The following is a 21301-nucleotide window of genomic DNA, read 5'->3' on the forward strand; positions in this document are numbered from 1 at the left end:
TTTGTTAAGAAAATGGATAACCATTTGCATTTTACCTCTCTGTTTCAGCAAGCCCTGACATTAATTGGCACATGATATTTCCCCTCGTCAAATATCATAGTATAGTCAAAACCTTAAAATAGCTACCTGATGACTCCCCTACAAGCCCAGCAAGTCTTTTAAGATTAGGGGTTTGGCTGGATTTTGTTGGTGGTTTTGTTTTTCTTTTTTTTTTTTTCCACAACCTTGCCTCTGCCCACCACTCCCAGCATACGCTAGATTTGTATGAATGTAGTACTTACAAGGGGGTTAAAAAAACCCAACCAAACAAGAACACAACAAACCCAAAACATCTAAGGGAGGATACGAACATCTCCAAGCACCATCCCTCTTCGCCCATGCTGCTGAAATCAAAGACAGCAATAATTATGGTGGCTATTTTCACCACACACATTTTATGCGCACCCCTCCAGAAAATGAACTGCAAATAGAAATTTCAGGTAAACCGATGAAAAATTACTAAGTGAAAACAACCTACCTGCTGCTACTGTGCAATAAAACTAATTCAATAAGGAAGGAGAAAACCACTAGCACTCCAAATCAAATTCTGAACTAGAAATTTACTTGTGATACAGTGAAACCAGGAGGCGGCTGCCAAAGGAACCATCATCAGTAGCCTAAAGGTATAGAGTCTCCTGCAATTTTAAAGCTAGGAAGTCCTGGTGTTCTGCAGGAATTTGAAAATCCCAAGAACCGCTAATTGTGTCTAACCTCAAAGGTGGGGTGGCAGAGAAGGGGCAGAACTGATCTGGATGCAGTGTTTGTGCAGGTGGTAACACATACCTGGTACTGGAAGACAGTATTTCCACGGTAATTTGTATGTACCGGCGTGATGGCCTGGAAAACACGACAAGCTCTATGGAATTTCTGCCCCCCTTTTAAAGGTGAACCCATAAGTTTGGGGGTGGGGAGGGAGTGGAGGGATGGAGCACATTTGAAGCTAGATTCAAAAGTATATTCCATAAAACCTCATCTGAGCTTTAAAAGTACACCCGTACAGCACTGTCTGCTTCCATACCTAGGAACAAGACTTTCAGCTAGATCTCACAAGACCTTAATACTCAGCAGTTTTGCATGACTGGCCCTCAAATACAATTGAATTCCCTTAACTAAATGCAAAAAACAAACAAAAAAAAAAAAAACCCAAAAAAAACCAAAAAACAAACAAAGCAGCAAAACATATATTGAGCGCTATAAAAAAAAATTCATTTTATCAACAGCACAAGTGATAATGCATATGGATTTTGAGATATTTGTTAATGAGGACTGTTTGGCTATACAGTGTCAGAAAAACTCTTCCAAGCCAATTAAGTTAATGCCAAGCATATTTATCAAGAATCACAATGGAAAAACTGTCAGCTTTCTTACTGGAGAAAACCAAGACGCATTTAGAGAAGGATTCTGCACAAATAAAGGGGGTTTAAGTGTTTTATTTGTCCATTTGGAATGATTAGTATTTATAATCAACAACATAAATCCACCCCTCAGTGAAAGACCTGACAGCTTGTTATTGCCAAACATATTGCAGCCAGCTGAAGGGTGAAGAATTACAGACATATAAAGATGAATAACATTATATCAGCATTAAATCACACTGTTCATAACAGTTTAATCCTCTAACATTATAAATTAAAAGATTAGGAAAAAAAATCAACACTTCCAGTGATAAAGTACATTGTGTTTAAACAGTGCAGTTTATTACACTAGTGCATTAAAAAGTAAAAAACACCTGGACAGCTCCTTTGGAATAACTGCATCATTGCTGATCTCTCTCTTACACAAACACTGCTTGCAGCCACACAAGCTACCAGGAAGTCCAAGAAGTATCCTACTGGGAAAAATCCATCACAGCTAAAATAAGCTTATTCTGAGAAATACTTCTCCTATACTCATATTACTTGAATATGAGGACCTAAAGTTAGATTCCTTCACATCTGGAGTTACCAGTGACATCCCTTCAGAAATCAAGCAAGTAATGACAGATTTGCATCCATGCTTCAACCATCAAATGAAACTGCAGTGGAAAAATGGCTTTCATTTTTCACCCAGCTAAGTAAATAGTTACTTAATATTTGGAAGCCTTCCACAGGAGTGTTAAAGTTTAGTGGTTTGGACCATTTTTCAAGGTTACTAGCATGTATGGAACTTGCACGTATGACTGACTCCTAACCAGTCAATAGCAATATCAGTATAATAGCTAAAAGATAAAAAATACTTTACTTATTAGAGATGGAATTTTGATAACTCTTCTCCAAAAGCTACTTTGGAAGATAACCTTTATAAAAGTTTTCCAATAATGATTCGTATTACTCTAACTCTGTATTAGATGACAACTTCAATGACTGAAGTTCACACTTGAAACAGCCTCCAAAATACAGTGGATCAAAGTAATAATCTGTATAAATCAAAGTACCCTGCAAATCTGTTTCTCAAGATATCACCTGCTACAGAGGCCTTATCAAGTCTGTGGGACTACTTGCTTGTCAATTAAATTGGATGTGAATGTGAAAAGTAGACGGACACAGAGGGAGTGTTTCATTACGCTAACAGACATCATCTTCATTCCAACCAACAGCAAACAAGAAAAAATCAGAAACCAACCGAGTTTGGAATGTGTGTGACGAAAATCCCATTCAGTACCTCATTATATTCTCAATTATTATTTTTTGGGGGGTTGCACTTGGGAAAAAAAATAATGAAGCAACAGCAAAACAGAATCCCTCCTTTCCCAAGGATCTGAAATCGCCTCTGAACTTTACTCTGTAACACCTAAGAAAAGTTTAAGAACAGCTGCTATTGTGTCCTTACTACCGCCTGGCACACTAAACAATTCTGTCTGCATCCACCTGCTGTCACTCACCTCATGAACAGACTGCAAGCTCTTAAGGGCAAAGGCTATTTTTTATTTTCTTTTATAACAGGATGTGACAGTATCCACATCTCCTCTGTGCTACAGTAATAACAGGCTAAACAACATTGTTATGCTTTCATTATTTTCTGCTCTAAGCTTTAGACCCATCAAAAGCGAGAGGTCTTTGCCCAAGTTTCTAGGAAAAAAAGGCCAGTTTTTCCACATGTGACCTCACTTGGAGCATCCACCACGCAAAGTTTTTATTCTTTGTAACACCAAAGAAACCCACAAAACTATCATTAACGAGCAACTTACGGTATCTCTACGTCCATTTCAACCCTTTCATCGGAAAGAGGAGGTAGTTTCGAAGTAAGGCACAACCTGCACTGCCTAACCAGCCACAAGGCACATTTCCGTTCCACAGAAGATATGATCTATTTTAGGGCTCGCAATGGAAGCTGGAAGAAGCAATCAGGAAGAAATAATCAAATGTAACGTCTAGCCTCAGACTGTAGCAGAAAATCTGACCAAAAAATATTTTTTTTATATCCCTATAGAAAAACTTGGTACTTCAAATGAAATTTGAGAATGACAGACCTGCAACACTCTGGGGCCACTGGCTCATAGGGTTTAATGGCATTTAATTCTTTCTTTCAGAGTGAAAGGAATGGACACAATCATGTAACTTAAAAATGCAGCTTCAGATGCTCTGTTTTCTGTTAACTTCTGAAGTTATCTTAAAAGTGAGCTGGGAAGTTAAGATGTTATTAAAAGAGATTTAAATGCATTATTTTGTTTTCATCATTACCTTGAACTAAATTTTACCCCCCAAAACTCAAAGGGCAAAAATCCCATAGGAATCAGGGGATAAAGTTACAGTCAGGTTGACACCTATTCAAGTAAACCTTTAACAAGTAACAAGGACAGAATTCAGATTCCTTGCCAACAGATCAATCTCAGCATAGCATTAAGTTGTCCTCAAAGTCTGAACTGGCTCTTATTCAAAGTAATATGAGAAGCGGGCTCTCCAAATACAAAAGCCACCTCAGCTAGCTTCAACGTGAAAGTTGTCAAACTGTGCAAACTCAAACGAGCGAGTTCCCATAGCAGCCCAGCCGTTACTTGGTTCAGAAACGGTGACATTCTCCCAGAGTGGATAACCATTTAACAGTCCTGAGGCAGAAGTGCCCTGTCAAAAAAAAGGAGAAAGTTAGCTTTGTAAAATCCAGTGATTGTGTTGACACTGAGCCTATTCACATGGGAGAAGAGACAGGGCAGAAAGATGTCAAATCAGCTTTCAACTACATTTCATGCATTTTCCATGCAGGAGCACATTTAAATACTGCATAGAAACCTCCAGTGCCTATCAGCCCTGTGAAACAGATCTGATGCCTTTACAGTGAATATATAAAAGGCTCATCTAACTCACAGCTTTGCAAACTCAGTGTAGAATCTGAAAGGTAAACTGGTTTTCCTCTTCTCTTTGTGTCAGGCTCCCTCAAACAAGCCAACTATCAGTGCCAACCTGGTACTGATTCTGCAAAATTAGGCAAAAGTCAAAAGGAGAGAGATGTATTTTAGTCGTTAAGCTGAGAGGAAGAAGGGACAGCAGAACTTTCAAGTATCATTCAAGCCATTAAAATTAAACACTGCGTCAGGAAAAGTTATGATTTATCTTGCCAGTGTTCCACTAAACAAATTTAGAAAAAAAGTGTTTTTACTTGTATTTCTTAATCTGAAAGACAGGCACAGGTAAAAGCAAAGAATGCCTTTCAAGAAGGAGTCAGCACAAGAATTCTTTAAAGAGAGCTCCACATTCTTCTCATGACATCACAGGCATATTTGGTACAAAATACTTTAACAGCACAGATGGAAGTTTGTTGCGTCATTTTTAAATCGCCACCAACGTTTTGTGTTTTAAATGATTTATGTTCATCTTCAGCACCCCATTCAGGTTAGCAAATGTCTTGGCCCGTTTTAAAGATGGCAATCACTGTCATAAGCATGGGTGTAGAGAAGCCAAAGGCAACCTATGTCCATTCCAGTGAATGCCTCAGGTGTGAGCGTCCCTTTGTCTCCCAACGTGAAAGCACAAATGACAGCTGCTAATACTCACTGACATTTCAGGATGAGGGAAAGACTCCGTGCATAATTTTAAGACAGTTTGCTTCCGCAGATCTCTCCAGCTAAGATTCAAGCTTCCCCACACTTCAGGCCACATTACAGTTGCAAGGGTTATGTTAAGCAAAAGGATTAGGCATTCAGCGGAGGAACTTAAAGCCGTTTAGTGACTTGCACTAATGTCACACCCAGCTAAGTGCACAGGTATATTTAAAGTAGAGCTTGGGACTACTTTCCTCACCAAATGACGACTGCCAGCAGCGAGGGGTGGGGGCGGAATGTGGACAGGCTTCTTATTAACTGTGGCCCATTTTTATAGCACTATGCCCATGCTTTTTCAGTATAGGAAAGAGGGGTGGCAGCTCATCTTGAGTTCCCCAGTCCTTAACTAGCTCCCATACAAGGCCTTAGCATGCAAAAGGAATCTGTGGGAGCCAGACTTGTAAAACAGGCTATTTATTAGTTTACTGACAGTCTTCAGATCAGGAAGTCAGGTCATGATCTCTTCATTAGATTAAACAAAAGATTTGCCTCTCTAGCCCTCTTACCTCCCTCCAGCTGTCAACTCATCTTTCCAGTTATTTTCTATATCCTCTCCAGTTTCTCGAGATGTCTTTAAAAATACAGGCAGCAGAACTTGGCATGGTATTTTAATATTGGTTTAAAATAACATAGATATTATTTATGTTTTAGATAGGGCAAACTAATCCAAGTAGACAGTCAATACTATAGCACAGTTTTGTCTAAGCAACTTAAGACTGGAAGTTTCATAACTGGTTTTCTAGCTTTTTGCTTGTGTCTTTACCTGGATGTTGAGAGTAAGCGTGTGCCACACGTTATCCCGGACACCAGAAAGTCCTTTCATTAATATTTCTTCTCCAGCTGCAAAACACACTTAAAGTTAGCAAAGTGTTACTTCACCCCTTTGCTGAGACTGATAAATACACCAAGCCAAAGGAACATAATACCTATTTTTCAGAAGTATTCAGGACTGACATCTTACCAATTTCAACTGCACCATGGAAGCCTTAACACACAAGCCTGGTCTCTACATTATCAGTGCATTATCCTGTTTTGCCAGGACTGCTTCTCCACTGAAATCTCCAATGCTCTTGGGTATCTGGCCTGAGATAAGGATTCCCTCTCTAATAAACATATGGGTTCATGAAGTGTGACAGTAGCTATTGCTCTGCTTGTTCTATAGATCTGCTTCTTTATGTATTGGATATTTTTTAAATCAGAGGGTTTCAACTGCCACATCATCATGTTGCTTTGTTCTAGTGAAAATTTAAACTAAGCAAAAATTGGGTGTGACCGACACCTGGATGGAAGACCTGAAAAAAGATTTAAAAATGAAGTGCAACAAGTAGAATCTTCAATTATTCAGTAGACAGCTTTAGCTGCAAGTTAATTTAACATTCAGGCTCCCTTCTAGAAAAATATAAAGACCACTAAAAATATCTGTACAGAAAAAATTACCATATTGTGTAACAAGTATCTCAGTCTGAAATAATGAGGTGGTTAATCAAAATCCTCTCATTTCATCTAGGAAAAACTACTTCTGACAGCCTGAGAAACTAATTGGGTAGTGTTGTTATGTCTTATTAAAAATAAATATTGGAACTGATTCTGAACATCAGTATGTTTTTACATACAGCTGAAACTTAAGTTGTTATGGAGTTAGACATTGCAAAGTTTCTGTAGGGAGCACCACTACGTTAAGAGAAGCTCATGTAAAGCCTACTTTATGCTACCCATCCATGGTAAAAATGGAAAATAAAATAATAATTAAAAAAAACAAACAAAAAACCAACGCCTCTACACCCACCCCCAAAAATTAGGAGAAATGAGAAGCTACAGGTACAACATAGAAATTGAGACTATTTTTAAGGTCCAGTAGAGTAAAATGGGTCATTATAGGCTGTTTTCGTATTAGATATACTGTAGATCTAGAAGTTGCACTTGACTCATCAGAAACCATTGAAAATTTTAATTTATATTCATGAAGTGAGAGAAAATGCATTTAAACAACAAAACCTGCCACTATTTCAAAGCAAATTAACTTCTAGCTATTGAAGCATTATAACACACTTTTGTGTGCTCTATAGATGAACACATACGAGTGTTAGCATCACAAGCAGAATTTGCTCTCACTCCACTGAGCTAGACCACTAACAATGCATAATTTGTGGAAACAGCAGGCCACTCATCAGCATCACCTGAGCCAGATGTACGTACATTGACTTGCACTTTTCTACAAGACAGCCACTGCATTTCAGACAGAATTTTCTTTTTAGATGTAGTATAAGAATACAGATCAAACCTTTGTGTAATTAATATTGTATCAGAGTATTTATGAAAAGCAAAATAATTTATATTTGCTAGTGTAAAATAGGTTTTGACAGCAGAAAAAAAAATATCCAGAAATCTGAGAAGTGGACAAGCCAGTAGCCTTCAGATGCTCTCTTCATATACAAAATGTGGCCACCATTAGAGCAGAATAGATTAAATTCATAGCGATGAGAAGTGAATTACAAAATCTGAATGTTAGTCATATTTGGAAGACTATCAAAATGACACATCCATATGTCAGCATCCACTGTAGCAGAGCTGCTTACCTAGGTCTCCAGTGACTCTGTAGGTGCCATCTGCAAAAACCCAGAAGAAAACTCCTTTGGTACGTCGAACGTATATCCCACCATTGTCAACTCTTCCTGCAATAAACACGCCCCCATCACGTTGTTTTTCTATGTAGATGTCACAAGTGACTGTCATGTTTACCCTATAAGGCAAGTTCAGCGTTTTAACAAGCAAGGAATTGGTTTTTTTGAGGAGGCAGTAGGTAGAAGAGTATTCCCTATGTAGTACAGCAACTTTTTAAAGGAAAGATTTAGCAATCCAAATTGTGACCTACAGGTGCCAGATGCACAGGATTTGTCTAGACTGGTTGTTTCCCACCTGTGAGTTCATAGATATTTTTTTTTATGTTTTTTTTTAGGAAGAGCAATTCTTCCCAGAAACCAACAACAAAATGAAATGTATGGTCAGCAACTTTCAATTCCTAAAAAATAATAAAAAACCAAACCAAAAAACAACACTACAAAGGACTGCTTAACAGAGGGCTACAGAAGAAAACATCAGGTAACTGAAGAACAACCTCCAGTTACATAAAGTGGCATTCCGGCCTTCAGAGCTAAGTGATTCACTCACTCATCCAAGCCAGAAATTAGAAGCATGTTCTGAAAAAGCATTTGGGTGATCAATCATCTAATCAAAGTGAAAAAAAAAATGATATATTCTTTAAAATGCCTGTTCTATCAAAAGATTTAAGCTAGACTTCCAAAGACAAGAAAAAAAATTAAGCATAACGTTTATTATTACTTACTAGTACTGAACCAATTAGTCAACATGATCTCTCCCAAATGTTTTTTAGTTTTAAATAAACTTTATGCTAAAATATGTTGCTTGATTCCAAATTACCATCATTATATCTCCTAGAAAGATCTTCAGTCCTAACCATACTCTTATCAAACCTGCCAATCTGTTACATTTACCCAGAAATGAAACTGTTTTAAGTAGCAGTTGAACCAGATCCACACAATTCTAGGAACGGCTCAGAAGGTGGCAGTCTGCAACAGCGGTAACTGCATTAACTCCCAGACTATTTCACTGATAAGAGACTGATCAACTTGCTAGCAATCAGACAACTCAAAACCAAGTGATTCAAACGGAATCAATTTTTTTGTCCCATTTAAAAACACAATGAAACTCAGTGCACACTTGGAATTAGGATTCTGACTCTGTCTTTCCAGTACTCTAACCCAGATCCATTATTCTGAAAAATCAGCTTGAATAAATATGCCCAGCAGGACATTAGGGGAAAAGAAATTTCCAAGACTAATGCAGCAGTAGGCCAGGCTACCAAGAGATGTGGCAGACTCTCCACCCTTGGATGCTTTTAAAACTCATTTAGATAAAGACAAAGGTGATCTCCTAGAGCTGGCAATAGTTCTAAGCAGGGCTCAATGACTTCTCTAAGCCCCTTTAAGTCATAATTTCTACAGAGTCTGAACGGAAAATCCTTCTGTCCAAGAGAAATGAGACTTGAGACAGATAAACTGGTTATAATTCACACTGGTAAGGAGGACGTTTCCCCACATGTCACTAGAAAATAGTATTTACATACCACTGAAAATTTCCTATGACGCTGATGGTCTGGTCTGCATCAGAAGCCCAAGTGATGGGTCGCTGAACCACCACCTGGCGGAGTGTGAACACATGATCTCCTGGGTCAGAAGCATTTATGAAGTATTCAAACACACCTGTCTGATCCGCAAAATTTGGGGCTTCACTGAAAGGTGGATTACCTGTTCAGAAAGTAAAATACAAATAACACCAAAACATTAATTTTCTTCTGTGTACTTGTTTTCAGAAATTTCCTCTGAAAATAATCTCCAGAATTTTGACTATCAAAGCACAGTCTCCAAAACTGAAGTTTTGGGAGTTGGAAGGAGGTTTTAGTTTTGCTTTTGTTTTTAAGCAGACCCCAGTAAATTACCTTCTTCTCTACCTTCCTTCTAAAAACTAGTTCACTATAATTATGAGCTATAGCATTTCCATCAAGAATTTTAAGACTGTTAGTGACCGCCCAGTTAAAACATAGAATTAAATATACCTCACTGCAACTAAGTATACAGGTGTAAGTTACAAGAGAAGTAGTTATAAATAAAAATAAAACACATATTCAGACTACTTCATGTCACTTACATTAAAGGACTCAACATAATTGTTATTGCCTTCCTACATTAAGACTACATTTGTGTGTGAATTAAGTTTTTGGATGAGAGAATTCTGACTTACGAATATTGAAATCATCTTTGTAATTTGAAGGAAAGGGATGAGGTGGTGGAGGCTTTGGGCAACCACATTTCTGCCCTGTCTTGAGTGTGGTTAAAGTGTAGACTTCATCCACATTTAGATCTAAAGAAAAACTTCCCTTCCACACCTGGAATTGAAGAAAGCTCAAGCTGCAAAAAATCAAACAACTAAATAACAAAATACCCAATTTCCTGAATTAAAGAAGATCCTCTAAAGTCCTGATTTAAGGCCAAAATCTTGTCATCTTGCCTCAGCATATAGTATCTCTGAGCTACATTGAAAACCCCTTTCCCCCAAACTCTTTATTACCTCCAGGTAAGCTTCTATACAGCTAGTAAAATTGTAGTCAAATGGAGCTAGTAAAATATGCCCTAATTATGTAGTTTAGGCATGAAAGTCCAGGATTTCCAGCAAAGGGGGAAGAAACACCTGAAATTGCTGAGACTATAATTAAAATCAATCAACTTACCTTTACAGGACAGAGTTGCTGGAACAGACTAGTGTTTCCAGATTCAAAACCAAGTCTAGAATGCCACACTTGAAGGGTTTCCACCATATACTATAAAGAAACACAATATTTAAAACAAAAAAACCCCCTCACCTTGAATATTCACCTTAAGATATATCAATCCTCTAAGGGTGTCCATTTTTGTTATTTTAGACTGTTTATCACATTAAAGGCCACCACCCTGTTCAGCTAGCCGTTACATACAGCTTATCCTTCTACAGATTTTATGTCAATAAGCCATTGTCCTAACATGCAGTAATGTTGCTTATAAAGACAGAAAGCATTGCAATCACATATACAATATTTAGCTTCTCAATTACTAACACAGTATCTCTTTACTAGAAGCTCTCTGCCTAGGAGCAACAAGGCTGAAATAACCTCCTGCTAATTTTGCTTTAATGGGACCTTTAGTTTAGTTGCTGATTCTTTGATATCCATTCCTGACCAAAGTACTTTGCTTACAGACCTCCAAACTTCTGCAATACTATGTTATATCAACTACATCAGTTACAGATTTTAATCATATCTAACCCCTATAATTTTTTTAGTTACCCAGATGAACAACAAAGAAAGCAAGCTAGAGTTTGGTTTGGATAAGCAGTTTGATACTTCCTCAAAGGTAGCTGTGTATTACACTGAACTACTTTTCCAAAGCAAAACATTATATTGTCAAAAGTATTGTCCAAACTACCACCTCCAAAATTAAATTAATGCTACCAAAAATCAAATTCCAAATAAGTAAACACTTTCAGCTTCTGAGAAGCAATCATCCAAATCAACTAACAAAGACTCACTCCAGTTTACAATGTCAAAGTAATGTTCACATTTCAGAGGGAAATTCAATTCAGCAAGATTACAAAAAAAAAAACAAAACTGGGAGATTCTCAGAATATCTCTTCACAGGATGGAAGAACATAACCTACAGGATACAATCAACTGCAGTTACTGCCCTGGCAAGGAGCTGGTACCAACTAGAAAGGTCACAGCCATGCTGGCTGCTCAGACTATGTCAGCATGTCACAGCACCCAGCCTTGGAATAAATCCTAAAAAAAAAAATCCGACTGCATTTCTGTTCTTGGGAATTTCTTCTTTGATGATTAGACTGGGATGTAGTAATTCTACAAATTCAGTTATGGCATCACATCTCATGCTAAAAGCAGAACTAGAATGCTTCAAACTGCCAGATGTATAACAGCCTCTAGTATTGGAGGTAAAGAATTCCAGTTTCCTCCTAACTTGTGACGTTGTTTTGCAGGTATTTGATTAAACTAATTTTACCAGAATAATCAAAGGTATTCAAGATCTACTTACAAATGACCCTTTGAGGTAGAAAGTTGCTCTCTGAGGTTTCACATCAAAATGAGGCAGCGGAGGCCTGATACACTGAGAGTGATTATGAGTCTGAAGAAAAAAAGTAAATGTAACAGAAGGAACATACATACGTTACTGGAATGCATCACATGGCAATGGTTCATGAAAAACATACAGCATAAACTGAAAATAAAAAAGCAACATAGGATCAATTTGCAACTATTTATTTCACTTCTATCTACTAACTGCAATTATACTAGCTTAAAAAATTTATTTTGAATACTGTTTAATAAAGCATATGATTTAATTTCCTCCAAGAGTGTGTCAACAAATTCAAGGTAATTTGTGATCTAAAGATGACACATGCGTTGGTCTCCAGGAAGATTCAACTAGCTATTTAAAGTTTAGCTAGAAAAAAGGACCTCTAGTAGTCTCACTAACAAATCTACAAGCATCACAGAACATATTCACAGGTGTTAAACTACATAAACCAAGTCAGGTTCTTCATAACAAAACATTTCCTTTATCTTTCCTAGTTCACTGGAAATGTAGATGCACATACCATAGTTTCAACAATGATGGTAAGGTTTCCTAGGCCATCTGTTAAAGCTACAAAACTGCCACCTCCTTCTAAGTGCCCATCCACTTGCAAGTATGACCAGCCTGGCTGAGTAAACTGCGTTGTGTGTGCTGAGACAAAACAGAAAAAAAAAAGAGGAAAAAAAATATCAGAAGAAAATAATTGTCCTCATGAAAAATACCACCATTTGTAGTCTGAATTAAATTTCTCTCTCATGCATGTTTACACAACAAAAACTTGATTTTGGGAACAAAGTAATGGAACTTCCAAAATAAATTCTACCTATACAAGAAGAAAGATTACAGAATTATACTATGGCACAATTAAGAACATCAGCTCTGTGGCAGACAAAACAGTTAAAATTATAACGATTATTTAGACAGGAAGAAAAAGCTGTTATGCTACTATACAAGTCAATCATTACATGCAATATGAACATTCATCACAGTTTAGATTTTCCCAGACCTTTTTTTTTTTCTTTTTTCTTAAATAAACAGTTGAGCCAAAGTAAGTATATATGGGTATCTCCACGAGGAATAACAAAATAAGTAGGGTTTTCAGCATATGAGAGAGTATGAAAGAAGAAAAAGAAATGGATCATGAAAGCCCTGAGCAACGTGGAAGCAGGAACAACTGCTCAGTTATTCAGAATGGTTCATATGACAGTATGGCCTTCAGGGATTTTTAATGCTTTTACATGTACAGCTAACTAGCAGAAGAATAAAAACGAAGGCATTTGCCTTGTTCCTCCTCCATGACATTGCATATGCTACCTGCTCTACTGAACTGTGGCAAAGTCAGTAAAATATTACAGAAGGACTACAGAGCGGCCAGTGAAACCACATGTCCATAGACACTATGTGAGCATGCTCCGCTTTCCCCAAGCGCAAAGAAATTCTGACTTACATAGGCCAAGCAACTCAAGCAGGACAAGAACACAGAGGTTCTTTGTTCCATTTTCTCAAATTGAGAGGCATCAAATGTCTACTTAAGGATTTAAAAAAAGAAGAGGGAAAGGAACAAGGAAAGCACACTAACCTTCACGGGTACCGCATGTCAAAATATTTTAATAGTAACAACTATAAAAGACAGTAGCTTATTCATTTCTGCTGTATCTAATGACCAAGTATTAAGATTTCGCTTGCTACTAGATCTTTCCAATTTCTATTACAAGGAGCATTTTCCCCCCTCTTTCTTTAAAGCATTCACAAAATTTTCCACAAATCTACTTGAATAAAACCACTAAATAAAGGACTCAGAAAATACAGTTACGCCCTGTGCTTGATCACCAAACTTTCTTTTAACTGCAAACTTTTTACCTGTAATCCAAATAGGAGCTTCTACTTTGTAGTGGCCACTCCATGGCTCTTGCGCTGTCATTAATCCACATCGACCAAAGGGCAACTCTTCATAATAACTAGCCACCAAGTTCCATGCGATGGTTCTGGAAGAAAAACAGGTCTATTTGTTCCATTCATATGGGTGGGATTAGATTAATTTAGTACAAGAATTTATTCCTCTTTTTTTTCTTTCAGCATACAATGAAAGGAAGTTTAAGGAAAAAAAAAAATCTTCCCCACTAAAGGAAAAAAACCACAGGAGAGGAAAATAAAACAAATTAACCTCCAATGTTGAGAGAACTCTTAAGAAACTGATGAGACATTCTCCAGCTATATCACCATTAAAAGTCACACATGAAAGGAAATGTGTTCTGAGGGCAATCACCTCATTTGATGGAGTTTTTTCCCTGTATTGAAGGGGAAAAAATTAAGTTATCAAGATTTACAGCTTTCTGATGGGATGCTGTTTGAGATGCGGTTTGGTTGGTTGGTTGGTTGGTATGGGCAGTAGGTTTATTTGGGGAAAGGGTTTGGGGAAGCAGTTATGCACCACTACAAAAAAAAATATCCTTCCTTTATCCTTGTAAATAATGAACAGAAAACCACCCATCCTCCAGGAGTTACTGTTATTTCAAGAAGTTGTCAGGATACTGACAAGGTTCATTACTTCAGAACTTTTGATTTGGTCCTCAATGAAAATGTTTCACTAGGACTTTAAACTTAAGACCTGTGTGCCATAAGTATGCAAATACAGCTTAATAAGGCAGTTATGTAGAAAGCAAAAGCTGGCAGGCTGTTCCGCTATTGCATATAAATGAGAAAAAGGCCTCATTCCAAAGCCATTGCCATAGATCTATCACACTATACATGCATTTCAGAAAAGATAAAGAAATCCTACAAAAAAGGTGCCCAAAAAAATAAACAGCTCTTGGGTTATAAACTCAGCTTGCTCACATTAAAATTGTTCTGCAGACGTTCAAACTTAGAAAAGGAATGTAGGGAACTCACGTTCAAAGGAAACAAGCTTAGCAGAAAGGTATCCTGCCTTTCATCAGGAAGACTCTGTTCTCAATATAAAAGCCAAGGTAACTTCAATATTGAATACATGGACTTGAAAGTATTTGACAAGAATTTCTAAATATGATACATAGGTCTGTCTGTCAGGTTGTTAAACAAATGGGGCATATATAATTACAAAGGCCTTGTAAAAAAGAAAAATGATGGGAAAAGAAAGACCCTGAAGTAAGATATTAAAGCATATGAGGATCAAGAGGCAACCAGAATGGCCAAGTATCCGTGTAGGAAATACTAATCTGTCAAAAAATTTCAGCTTGCAGAGATGGAGACAGAAAATTTATAGAACAGCTTTCTTCCAGATCTCAGTTTGGAAAGAACATCTACAATAGACAGTAAACATATCAAAAGACCACAATATGTTTTAGAATGCACTCTGAGAAAGAAGTTGTATGGAAAAACTAGATAATTACATACATACCTACTACTGAAGACTAACCACCTGATTAAGACCTTAAGAAAAATACAGATAAATCAGCTTTATTGTTATTCTCCTCCAATGTTTTTCATGTTGTTAGTTCTTCTTAAGAACATGCCCTTTTTAACAAATATCAGAGTCTCAAAGGCATCTGAATTCAGCTGCCTAAGCCACTGGATACTGTGGAACAGTAATTCAAGAATACACTAAAACTTGTGGGACTTCCACCCCAGAAAAAACTAAGGACAATAGACTTCATAACCTATTATATTTGAATTCAGAGTGACAGTGGTTTCAGTTTATTTACTACCTTACCATAGCAGATGGATGTGTCATATAGTACATATGTAAGAACTGTTTTAAAGAAGCTGTGAAAGCAAGCAACACAACACTTACGAGGTCATGTTTCCATTCACGTAGTTTTGGTTCAGGATCCGAGCCCAGCAGCCTGCACCTCCTTCATCATTGAAAGTACTGTAATCTTCTGAAGACCACAGTTTCTTCTTAGTTAATATGGCGTTTGGCACTGTTTTTGTTCCAGGATAGTGAGCCCTACACAATATTATGAAAAGAGCGAGCACTTACCACAGAACGAAAAATCAAAGCCTGAAAAGTACATACAGCAGAAATTATTCACCTCCCCCAAATTGAAAATGAAAAACAAGCTTTCTTTTGAATAGTACTAATAGAATAGAAGAAAATGGGAAGACAGAGCACTATAAATCCTGTAGCTTATTGTATTTGCATCAGTAGAAGATTATTTCTTCTGTTACATGCCAAGCATATAAGCAAACCTAGCTTTAAATACAGCATGGAATTCTGCAGCTTGCTAAAGCAAAACTTCATCCTGAAACTGAGCTTAAAGATTTTCATAAATGTGCGAAATAAATGTACTATCTTAAAAAAAACAAACTTAAATAATTATAAAATCAACAGTAATATACAGTACTAGAAATTATTCTAAGAACTTAACTGCATGACTGTCTTGGGACCTAAACATGAACCTGGCTAATTCTGCACACCTTTTTAATAAACTCAGATTTCAAAAAGGCACGCTAGCTGGACTATAAAAGTTACAGAGGTGTAAAATGAAAATAGTTGAAACATACAATGAAAGCTAATTTTCTTTCCAAGATCTTCCTCAATATGATGATATGCTTTCTCCCAAATAAAGACAACTGATTACACTCAATCGCAACACTGATTCACTGTACCAGATTAGTCTAACTGAAAACAAATCTTTTCAAATCAAGAGCAGAAAACAGGGCCATGATTTTCCCCTCACTTAGCACACTCATTGAACAAACCAAATACATAGACTAAAATGAAACGGTCAGCACTGGGCAGGAAGACATCAATATTTCCTTTACTATCAGCCTGAAACTTGACCAGCTGATACATTTGTGACAAGGATACAAGAAATACCCGTTTTTCTAGGCTGACTGTTGGGGTGGGGTTTTTTTCTCATTATTTTCCCCATACTGGACAACGGGTCATGTGCTGTAGTCATTCATATGATAGCTTCACTACTGATAATGTAACAGAGAGCAGAGATTTTAGCTGCATTCTTCTCTACCACACAGGTTACTGTGTATTTCCCCTCTGGCTTGGAAACACCAATACCAAGCAGAGGTTTTTGTAACGGCGTAAAGCATGTAGCTTACAAAGAAGGAATAATTTGTCTCTCTACACTCCATATCCTGAAGAGCTCTTTCTTAAATATTAGGAGTCAACATTCCTGCCAAATACAAACCGCACTTTACAACAAGGGGGGTTGGGGGGTGGGCAGGAGGGAAGCAGGGAGATGCTATAGAGAGCTTTACGTTAAGATTACACAGTAATAAGATCTAAAGAGCTCTGATTTCCTGCACCAAGACAGAGGGCTGCCTTTATCAGCATTAGAGGAAAGAGAAATAATTCAGTGCAAAGACACTAAAGCTGTAGAAATAAATTGTAAAAATTTATATTGGAAAATAGGGATGACAAACAGGATTAAAGTTACAGGGAGAACAATCGGGTTCTAAAGGAAGAGAACCTTTACCAGCAGCTTTGCTCCACTTAAAGCCCACACACTTAATTCTCATTTTTTCCCACTAATAAGCAATCAGGTAAAGCAGTCTCACTGCCAGTTGAGAAATGAATCATTTTGCTCTTCAATGCAATTTCAATTACTGTTACTGAACACAATTTACACTGCCTTTGCTTTTCACTTATATTGCTGTTAACCAAGGGGTTCTGCTTTACTTTCTTAGTGCAATTACCCTCAGGAAGTAATTGGTCCACTCAAGGACCACTACCATTTGGAGAGACTCAAGTATCCTGGTCAAAATTTCAGGAAAAAACAGACTCCTAAACACCTTTCCTTCTTGCATAAACTCTACTCCAGTTTTCAGGCAGCATCATTCTTAGAGAATTCAGCAGAAGCAGTGGGATTTTGGATTCTCTGCTCAAAAAGCAGAGACTGGCACACTATAACAGAAGACCATTGCAAAGAGAGAGGAAAGTGACGTATATCGCAAAAGGGGGAAAAGGAATGGATCTTGGTGGAAAAAAGGTAATGAAAGGAATAGTGGGAACAGAATTACAATAGAAGTGACACAGAAGTTTAAACCTCTTATCACTGCAAGGGAATTTACCAACACCTATTTACTATCACTGCTGTAGTGATAGTAATTCTGCAAATCACTGTCATTTACTGAAAAAGCATTTTCATTGTTCCCTCTTCCTTTCAATCTCTCTGGAACCAGCAGATGCTTGATTCATCATCAGGGCCTCTATCTGTTAAGAGTGGTAAGAAAGGATTTTTGCAATATTAACTATCACAAGATTACGTGTGCTTTACACAGTAGATGATGAAGCAATATGACTTCAATGGGGAAAAAAAATTCATAGTTGCCTGTGTAGGGCAACTGAACTGAATCAGATGTTAAGAAAGTGGCATTAAATTAGAAAAGCTTTTCTACTTATGGATTGCAAATGTTGTTTCACACAGTTGCCCACAGTGACTTCAAGTCAGTTAACTAACTGTGTTATTTTTTGTTTTCCATATAGCAATGGCCCAAAGGGGTAGAAGGGGAAAATCAGGATAGAAATAGCAAGGTTTTCCACAACTTCTCTCTCATGCATCAGTACAAGGCAGCAGCAACTAAATAAATCTTTAAAAAAGATCATCCTGTACTATACCATCACTCCAATGAAGCTTTGCAGGAAAGCACTACTTGTGAAACTCTCAAAATATAGTTCTCAAAAATACCTCTAGAAAACAGAAATCACCAGCTAAACAACCCTGTCTTTCCTACTTCTCATTCTGTATTGGCACACAGGCCCGAGAGGGACTTGGGACAGTTTAAATTCCCACTAGTACAGGCACCACATCACGATTCCATCATGTGGTAATGTCACAACTTCATCTTGTTTTTCTTAGGTTGTTAACTTGGGCATAATTAGGTCTAAAAAAATTCTTTAAAAGTCTTGGTTTTCTGCAACACTTTCAGCCAGCCAGATGTGCGTTTAGAATAGATCTGATTAAGATGCTTCTAACCAAGAAGACTGGGCTGCCACCTAATGGCATACTAAATTTATATTAGGTGAAAATTGAAGTTGTTACACTTAATCCCACTGACTCTTTCTAAAGACTTGCTGTTTTCTTTCAATTAACAGCAGGGGGGGCACGGAGGATAAGGATTTTCAACACAGAATTGCTTGGTCTCTAACCCTACAGCATGCAAAAATCTAACTGGTTTAACTGTGTTACAAACAAGTAGCACATCTAAAGTATCCCTATGAGTGGCCATGGAATTTGCAAGCCCATCCTTGAAAAACACTGTTTTCAAGAGCTACAATATAATTTAAATGCGTTCAAAGTAAGAGTAATGCTTGTTTATAATTAATCATATTTAATTTCACTACTAAAATTGATGCAATAGTAATAGCTCTGAAAAGTTTGTTTGGAAATACACATTATAAAGAAAGAGCTTTGGTGACCTGGGTCATTCCTACGCGGGTGAACTTCCATTAATAGTTTTACAGTGCATCTTCAGGGTTCCCTCTAATTTCTAGCCATTACAATATCTTTCAGATGAAGCCTGGATGCATATAGTGCAAAATAAAACAAAAGCAGCAGCTTTAACTAATCTGCCATCTAGCTCCTCTGATGAGAAATGTCACAGATCAAAAAGTACATTACCAAGTCCAAAATTGATTTAATGTACATTTATGTAAAAGTATGGCTATCTGAAATACTTTTTATGGTTTCAAATAAAAAAGAAAGCCAACAATTCTTTTTTTAAAATACCATGATGAGATGTGCACCACTAAATGTCCAGTAGCCAACTGATTATTCATTACACAAGAGAGTATTTCATCTCCCTATTAAGATTGAATCAGATTAGGGACGTAAAACTTACACTTGCAAAAAGTTAAGCAACTACAGCTTACTGAGATTGTGTAAAAACAGCTGAACTTCAGGACTCTGGGTGCATATTTGTAGCTGCCAAAAAACAGAAAGGAAGCACAGTCCCTGGTCCCTGCGTTGGGATGATGGTAATCACAGTGGATTTGTGTCTGGTCAGTGAGTTCCCAGTTGTGTTCACTTGTTGATCCACACATGATCCAAGGCTCCACTTGCAAAAAACTGTCAGGATACTTTTTGTTGTTCAGAACAGGAGGAGGAATTGATTGGGGGGGGGTGGGGGGCGGGGGGTGGAGAACTAACTGCCTATCCATATGTGGAGGGAAAGCTTTCATTTCTACATCTCCTGTGGGTCAGATCTATAAAAATGAATGAACAAGACTCAAGTTGAAGCGAGGAACACCCACATTTGAAGCACGTGATTGGGTCAGGCAAGTTTATGGAACCTAATAATTAAAATTTAGAGCTACTGTAAAAAGAAAGGTAATGAGCAAGTCATTACACATTACACATACACACAATTCCATTCAGCAAAGTCAGTAATCAATCCCAAATTTAGACTACTGCTTTTGCAAAATATCAGCATCATATGATGAAACCCAGAACTAGAAACACAAGTCAGCTGGCTGTATGCTTTCCAAACACAACCTTCTCATCAAAACAAAATGGGAACTAATAATCAAGACATTATTTTAACTAAAAAAAGAATCACAGCCCAAATTCATTACTGGATCACACCCATTTCTGTAAGAGACTAGCAGAAGTCAGTAATACAAGGCTGTATACAAAGCTGTAAAGGTAAAGCACTTTTTGCATACCAACTACTGAACCAAAACAACCCTCAGAATAAACAGGGTTGTCCAAAAAACCTTCAATCCACCCAAAGTGCAACCACAGCCAACAGGAATCTTCTCCATTATAATTGAATCGTGAGTATTCTATCAAGGGTTCAAGTTGTCACCCGTGTGATTTGATGGTGTTAGTAAAAAAAAAAATATTATAGTATCAATCCCTTCATTGCAAGTCAGAGTACAGAGGTAAAGTTTTGGCTGTGTTATAGACAAGCAAGATGAAGTCAAACTATGAACAGACTACCAAGAAAGAAAAACAGAGAGAACCCCCTACCCAATCACATCGACCACTCCGTGGAGCTCAGAGTCAAGCAGCAAGACAAAGGAAATGGGCTCCCACAGTCTATCGCTGGCTATGATCCTCACCTGCTGCAGACCATGCTTATCCAATGTGTATCTCAACAGCTTTGGGAGGGAAAAAAAAGAGCAAAGAAGAGAGAGAAGGGACAAATAAAAAAATGTTTTTCAGATTGTCTAAAATTTATATTGGGAAAGGCAGCATCTTCTTCAGCACTATTTGAGCATATTTCAAAAACAAATCATATTCCAATTCTTGTTTTTACAACTGTTACACCAAAAAAAACAGAATAGGTTGTGAAGAACAAAAGTGCCTTCAAAAGAGGACACCTTCTTCCTCTATCATGCCAAACCTCAAAATACATCACAAAAGGAAAAATTAAAAATGTCTGGTTCTTATTTTCTTACTTAAAACTGCAGATAAAGGCAAAGTATATCACATTTCATGCAAGATACTCTATTTACAGATCAGCCACTTAGATGTTACAGTGTTAAGGTTACGGCTACAAGGATCACATCCAAGGCAAGGACAACTGAAGTACAACTTAGAAACCTTGTGAAAGTACAGTAAACATTTAATTAAGGAGTTGATTCCCCTTATTCTCTCTGATAATCAACTAT

At 37.4% G+C, this 21301-nt stretch overlaps 1 protein-coding gene across 2 annotated transcripts in view; it reads right to left on the minus strand.

Annotated features, from left to right (window-relative positions):
- Positions 1 to 1453: 1453 nt before the first annotated feature.
- The window catches only part of GALC (galactosylceramidase), a 37003-nt gene continuing 17155 nt past the window's right edge, over positions 1454 to 21301 (minus strand). The window contains exons 8-17 of one of the 2 annotated variants that reach the window (XM_037394869.1): positions 15518 to 15673; positions 13609 to 13733; positions 12272 to 12399; positions 11710 to 11799; positions 10359 to 10448; positions 9872 to 10016; positions 9198 to 9378; positions 7630 to 7793; positions 5817 to 5893; positions 1454 to 4079 (exon numbers count right to left, since the gene is read on the minus strand). In XM_037394869.1, the coding sequence (XP_037250766.1) occupies positions 3936 to 4079; positions 5817 to 5893; positions 7630 to 7793; positions 9198 to 9378; positions 9872 to 10016; positions 10359 to 10448; positions 11710 to 11799; positions 12272 to 12399; positions 13609 to 13733; positions 15518 to 15673 (1300 nt within the window). In that variant the 3' untranslated portion in view covers positions 1454 to 3935. Of the gene's footprint in view, positions 4080 to 5816; positions 5894 to 7629; positions 7794 to 9197; positions 9379 to 9871; positions 10017 to 10358; positions 10449 to 11709; positions 11800 to 12271; positions 12400 to 13608; positions 13734 to 15517; positions 15674 to 20657; positions 20789 to 21301 lie in introns of those variants that run through there. The other variant, XM_037394870.1, reaches the window with a different exon arrangement.

The sequence above is a fragment of the Falco rusticolus genome, chromosome 7 (genome assembly GCF_015220075.1).
Source record: "Falco rusticolus isolate bFalRus1 chromosome 7, bFalRus1.pri, whole genome shotgun sequence".
NCBI lineage: Eukaryota > Metazoa > Chordata > Aves > Falconiformes > Falconidae > Falco > Falco rusticolus.